Below are 6731 nucleotides of genomic sequence, written 5' to 3' on the forward strand. Positions count from 1 at the left end.
GCTCGTCTGCTTGCCTGTACGGAGTTGATCCGTTTAAAATCACTTAATGCATTTCAAAATGCACGTTCATATTTGCTGTTCTGTATATACTTTGAGTCAACAACAAGACATATAGGCTACTGTATTGTTTTTATCATCCGTTATTATGCCACATTATGCGTTTTGCTGTATGGGAGGACAAGTGAAAGTTTTCGCATTGTGTTTATAGCCATCTTCCTGCCTTGTAGTATGTTAATTAATAACTATATATCGAATTTGATCTTTTAATTGCACTTAATGTATCTTAATACATTAAGCCATATTAAGTGTTTATGTTTTTCTACAGGAGGAAAACGCTTAGCGAGAGACTTTGTGCATTGCGTTAATATTCTGCTGTTCTGTGGCCACGGATTTGCGGGTCTTGTCTCTTTTGAAAAAATCTCCCAAATAAATCTCTCTTAATGTGTGTGTGTGTGTGTGTGTGTGTGTGAGCACTTGTACAGCTATCTTTGTGAGGGCTGGTTTGAGTTTTAGACCGTCGGAGTGAGGACAAATTTGTAAAGTGAGGACATTTTGGCCAGTCCTCACTTTCTGAGACCCCTTTAAAGGCCTGTTTGAGGGTCAAGACTTGGTTTTAGGTGTCAGATTATAATTGGGTAAAGGGTAGGTTTAGGGTAAGGGTTTGGGTGAGGCACTTAGTTCTGATGAGTAGGTTTAGGGTAAGGAGCTAGAGACTGCATTGTGTCAATGCATGTCCTCACAAAGATAGCTATACAGAGTTGTGTGTGTGTGTGTGTGTGTGTGTGTGTGCGCAAGACAAGTGTGAGACAAGAAATGCTATACCTAGCTTCTTAGAAGATGATTTGACGTTTTAGGGGTCAGGTTATAATTAGGTAAAGGTTAGGTTTAGGGTAAGGGTTTGGGTGAGGCACTTCTGATGGGTAGGTTAAGGGTTAGAAGCTATAGCAGGGGTGGCGAACGTCGGTCCTGGAGAGCTGCAGCCCTGCAGACAAAAATTATGCAGCTGTTAAATTTAAGTACACAATTAGAAAAATACCAATTTAGGTCAACCAATTACCAAGCAATGCTTAATTTAGTTCAGTCTCTGGTGTAAAAAGGTCGCATTAGCAATTAAAGAAAAAAAACACTTAAGCACCGCGTGGGGTCGTGAACACTACACACTCTACGGCATTCTGTTGTGCGTCTTTGCCATCCTGCTCTCGGTGGGCGCCTGCATCTCTGTGGCCCTCACCTACTTCCTGCTCTCAGGCGAGGACTACCGCTGGTGGTGGAGAAGTGTTCTGAGCACCGGCTCCACTGGCATCTTTATATTTGTTTACTCACTCTTCTACTACCACAATCGCTCCAACATGAGCGGCCTTGTACAGAGCATTGAATTCTTCGGATATTCCTTGCTCACTGCGTTTGTTTTCTCGCTCATGCTGGGAACGGTCTCCTTCTGGGCTTCTCTGGCTTTTATTCGTTACATCTACCGTAGCCTTAAGATGGACTGAGTTTGTTTCCTCTCAAGTTTCCTCACATGGGGAAGAGACTCGTGGACCAGGTCCTCATGGAGCCCTGCATGAGCAGGTTTTGTGTTGCTGAAGTATATTAAACTATCAAAACTGTTGATGCCAATCTTAAAAGGAATAGGGAACAGACAATGTGACTGACTAAAGACTAATTTAATATTTTATTTTGCTCACCAACACCGATACTTCATTCACATATATATATATATATATATATATATACAGTATATATATTTGCTAGATTATATGCACATCAAATACAGACGTATTTGAGAGTCATTTTGGATCATTTGTGCTGAATGGAACAGCTTTTCATACTTCAAATGTTGCTTACCAAGTATCCAAGACTTGAAAGCTTTGTTTTGGATTTTGTTTATGTAGTGAATATGACTAAAATGATTCAATGTCAGTTTCAAAACATAAGGGGAACGAATCAGAGGCCTTCATGCTTATCTATGTTTCATAAGACCATTGAGGAGAAGAAGCACTTATATGTACTGTAGGTGGGTTTACTTGATGATTAAAGGTGGATGTTGGTTATATGGAAGGATATTATCATCTTTGAAGTAAAGCGATGTGTCATATTGTTTTCAGAGGGTGCAGTATACACATTTTGACCAAAAGAGTCGTTTTGGAAGGAAGGTTTAACGCGAGCAAGCTGAAGAAATGAAGAATTGATTATGGAAGCAATACCATGCTCTAAAGTCGCCATCAACTGTGATCTGTTGCAATGTAAATATACTGTTTTCAATAAAGTCACTTTTATTACGGTAAGAGAAATAAATGTGGGTAAAATGCAACAATGGTGATGTCTATTGAAAATTATACATGTAAATTGATTTCAAGCTCACTCTCAGAAATGACTTGCCCTTTTGACGTAAGTTCTTACACACTTTTGTTAAAAAGTTTAATGTTTTTGAAAGAAGTCTCTTTAACCAAGGCTCTATTTATTTGATCAAAAATACAGTAGAAAGTAACAAGTAATCACCATGATGATGTCAATATAACATTGAGCAATATAACCGATCACAGACATATCTGTTTAATTTCTTGAACGCAATGGCCAGTCAGAGGCATTTAAGTTAGTATCCACTCAACAATCGAAACGCCAGAGAATCCTCTCATTAATTGTAACAGTGTAGTCACGATGTAAAGAAGAAATTCAACATGCAGTGTAGACAACTTCGTTGTCAGATTGCCATGAATTAAAGTGTGTCAGTCAGCTTTTTAGTCATTATGAAGGGAGCACTCTTTGCAAGCATTCTTGGCTATATATAATCAATAAAGAATTTCAATAAAAGTTTTGTTCTTCATGCTGCTAAGAGGGCCAATGGCCACATACACGTTGCAATGTTTTGAGAGTGACATCCGCATAATTGTGGGATTCACCCCCAAAATTGCAATCTACGGAACAAAAATATCCCTGCGTTCCATTCGGAAGGGCTCATCCCTATGCCTTAATCCATTCAAAGGGTTTACCCTCCGGAGTGAGAGCTTTGAAGGGTGTAAGGGACCAAACTGTTCCTTGAAGTGCCCTTCTGCATCATCATGGAGGCGCCATCATCCTGGAAAGAATCAGTGCAAAGAATCATGGGGGGCCGAAATGTCCAACAGTTGTACCCTTCGAAATCCTTCATTCAGCCCTTTGAAGTGGCCAGTTTTAAGCACTGGTTTGGAACGACCCTTCAATATGGAGGCCTTGTTTGCACTCCAAAGTGCCCTTCGGAGGGCGATATATGCCATTTGGAACGCACCGTCAATGTCAAACCAAAAGTGCACCACACATGTCCTGAAAGTGAAGCTAAAACATTTTGATCACCATCTGGTGGCTGGCTGCAGTATACAGGTGCATCTCAATAAATTAGAATGTCGTGGAAAAGTTCATTTATTTCAGTAATTCAACTCAAATTATTCTAATTTGTTGAGATAGTGAATTGGTGGGTTTTTGTTAAATGTGAGCCAAAATCATCACAATTAAAAGAACCAAAGACTTAAACTACTTCAGTCTGTGTGCATTGAATTTATTTAATACACGAGTTTCACAATTTGAGTTGAATTACTGAAATGAACTTTTCCATGACATTCTAATTTATTGAGATGCACCTGTAGGTCATGAACCTCACCGATGTAAACAAATTGGACATAATCCCAAAAAATAAAAATACACTGCAAATAATTTACTTCCCAAAAATATTTTCCCCTCATATGTAGTGCTTATCTCAGTGTTGCACGTTAAAGTGTTTGTTTTTCCTAATAAGTTGCTTTTAGTTAGTTATTTGATACTATAAAAACACGGTGTGGGTGCTTGTAATTGAGTCAGTGGGAGTTTGGGTGGGATTTTGATACTGCAGGTCCAGCTCGTGATCAGTACTGCACAGACTCTGACTCCAAATTACATCATCGGATTCGGCACAAGATGACCATATCTGGGATATTTTAGCTTCACTTTTCTATAATGAAATGAAGTGAAGACGTGTTGCCATCTTCAATCTGTGTGTCAAACTAGATTAAGGCATTAAGGCTAGCGCACCCTCACTAACGTCAAAAGCAACTTCTGTTTTGATTCTGGAGCCGGGCCTGCAAATGCCATAGAATTCACTATAGAACACAAATTGTTTAGTTTTAAATTTGTGGTAAACCTCAAATTATGAACACAAAGAAAAGAAAAAAACATTAGGAATCGCATACTATAAAATTAGCGGTTCATGTGACAACTGTTTGACAACATATTCACCTCAGGGAAGAGATTGTGGAAGTGGCAAACATTAAAAAGCATGGTTAGACAAGGGCAAAAAAAACGACAAAAAAAAAAAAAAACACCCACAGACAAAGACAAGTACATACTGGTTAAAAAAAAAAAAAAAAAAGTTAAAATAAAACTCAAGTTGAAGAACTTCAGATAAAATTTATTGCTCAACCAGGTCAAAATGAAATTTTTGGGTGGGCAGGTGTACTTTGTAAGCACAAGCATAATAAATGAGTGGCAATTACAATGCATTGTTCCATTAGTATAGACCAGGTACACAGCAAGAATTTTCTATAAGAAAACGCACACAAATGTAGCACAGATCACATACATAGCAGTAAAACGCAGGGAAAATTGATACACAGAACAAAACAGTGCAGTACAGACAACCTTCTCCCATACACATCAGATCTAGAGCAGTGCCTTGCATATATACAAATTCATGTAACTCGAAATCAAACTTGTCCTGACAATTAAAAAAAAAAAAAAAAAAAAAAAAAAAATTAATTATTACTTTTCTTACATAATTTTTAACAAAAACATTGGTAAAATATCAATTTAGGAGTCTTAGACCTTTCCAACGATATATAGTTTGTCATATTAGATTAGGATTTAATTGTAATATAGTGAAGTAAACTTGGGCATCCCACAGAGGTGACAGGTGAGAGTTAAAGGGTTAATCGCTACTTCTAACAATTACGGTTCATTAACCAGAATAGAAATATTCATGTTTTACCTATATATAAAAAAAAAAAAAAAAAAGTACAGCATGTTACACACGTATGCCAAGTTAAATGCATAAATAAAAATGGAAGCTTAGATGTCAAGCTTAAAATATATTTTTTTAAATTTTAAACCGTAGTATTAATATTCAGTCTAAATTGACAAATTTATCCCAGTGATGGCATAGCTGAATTTAGCAGTCTTCAGTGTCACATGATCCTTAATCATTTTAATATGCTGATTTGGTGTTCAAACATCTCAATGTTGAAAAAGCAATCTATATTAAATAAGCATAATTAATGCATTTATTTTTAATTCATTAACAATGAATAAACATAGAAGCTCAAATATGCAGCATTCCAGGTTTACCATATTTGATGCACTTTCATTGTAATCATGTCTTATATGAAAAGCCCAAATTAAGTAGATCAATTAAAATTTCACAAACTAGAGGTCTACACGGAGGACCCGAGACCCCCAATCTATTACTTCGGGTCCCGGGTCTGTTTAACATTGTGTGTAATACCAGAGTCGATCGGACTCGGAGAACACCCGGCCATTATCAGAGTCTGTTTTGTAACTTGTAAAATTAGGATGAGAAAAGTGAGTCGGTAATTTGAAATAAGGTGGGAAAAAAGAAAAAAAAAACAAAAAAAAAACACGAGCGACATCATCAGAAGCAGGGTGGGCGGAGTTAATGCACACGCATGTTGATAATGGATACCTTCATGAGTGATGTGAGAGCACAGAGATGATAGCAAGTAAGTAAAGCTAACGTCAGCAGCCATGGCACTGGACGAGCAATCGTTATTATAATCCAAATGGGCAAACAGTCTAAATTATTATGCAAGTTGACTCGAGATACAAAAAATGCAAAACTGCAAAGTCGCATTTGTCATCCATCACCGTGACAGCAAGTGGACTTTTGAAACTGGAATAATGAGTGGATTACGCATTTCAGTTGGCAAGAGAGGAATAACACGGATGGAACTTTCTTGGCAAGGAGGAATGTGTGCATCACAGTCAGGTACAAGGGAGAAGGCTTCTTACATTAGGTAAGACAAAAAGTTTAATTTTCGCAACTTGTTTATTGACTTGTTAATAGCGATTTGCTGTGGAATATGTGCCGATCGGGTCCAGTCGGGTCTGCGTCTTCCCGGCCGGGTTCGGGTTCATCTTTCAAATAATTGACGGTCCGCGTCGGTTCCAGGTAGTATATTTTTGACATTTCTCAGTTCTGCACGGGCCCGGTTCCAACTTTCAAAATAATAGACGGGTCCGGGTCGGTTCAGTGTAGCACATTTACGGGTCTCTTTGGGTTCGGGTAAGAATTTTTGGACCCGTGTAGACCTCTACTATGATGTAATGAATAAAACCATTTTTTTTTATTATCTTGAGTTTCATCCTACGGTTTTGAAACCACGTTTTCACCTTCAGAAAGAAATAAAGAGTTGATCATTATGATGACAATCTACTAAAACTTCAACCATTTCAACATTCTCTTTAGAATCACAAACCTGTTTGTACGTTAGACCCGTAGCTCCAGCAAGCGTCTTCATCTCTGCGGGCGTGAGGTATCTCTGGATATTGAACCGGTGGATCAGAGCACTCATCTGCTCCTCAGAAAAGGCAGCCCGGGTCTTGCGGGTCTGGGTTGGAGGTCGGGCTGGAGATGTGGTCAATGCAGGCAGTGGAGGCAAGGCTTCCACCCCCAGATTCAGGCTCACTGGCTCCTCTCTTGCTGCAGAGGT

The 6731-nt window shown here is 38.4% G+C and overlaps 2 protein-coding genes across 2 annotated transcripts in view; one reads left to right on the top strand and one right to left on the bottom strand.

Moving 5' to 3' along the window:
* The window catches only part of LOC107691444 (transmembrane 9 superfamily member 1-like), a 12547-nt gene extending 10833 nt beyond the window's left edge, over positions 1 to 1714 (top strand). Inside the window, exon 9 of the mRNA XM_016490037.1 lies at positions 1133 to 1714. Coding sequence (XP_016345523.1) covers positions 1133 to 1493 — 361 coding nt within the window. The 3' untranslated portion in view covers positions 1494 to 1714. The remainder of the gene's footprint in view (positions 1 to 1132) is intronic.
* Positions 1715 to 2986: 1272 nt separating this feature from the next.
* The window catches only part of LOC107691445 (homeobox protein Nkx-3.2-like), a 5255-nt gene continuing 1510 nt past the window's right edge, over positions 2987 to 6731 (bottom strand). The window contains exons 2-5 of the mRNA XM_016490038.1: positions 6498 to 6730; positions 6357 to 6411; positions 4042 to 4109; positions 2987 to 3076 (exon numbers count right to left, since the gene is read on the bottom strand). Coding sequence (XP_016345524.1) covers positions 2987 to 3076; positions 4042 to 4109; positions 6357 to 6411; positions 6498 to 6730 — 446 coding nt within the window. The remainder of the gene's footprint in view (positions 3077 to 4041; positions 4110 to 6356; positions 6412 to 6497; position 6731) is intronic.

The sequence above is a fragment of the Sinocyclocheilus anshuiensis genome, unplaced genomic scaffold (assembly GCF_001515605.1).
Source record: "Sinocyclocheilus anshuiensis isolate Anshui unplaced genomic scaffold, SAMN03320099.WGS_v1.1 scaffold106, whole genome shotgun sequence".
Taxonomy (NCBI): Eukaryota; Metazoa; Chordata; class Actinopteri; order Cypriniformes; family Cyprinidae; genus Sinocyclocheilus; species Sinocyclocheilus anshuiensis.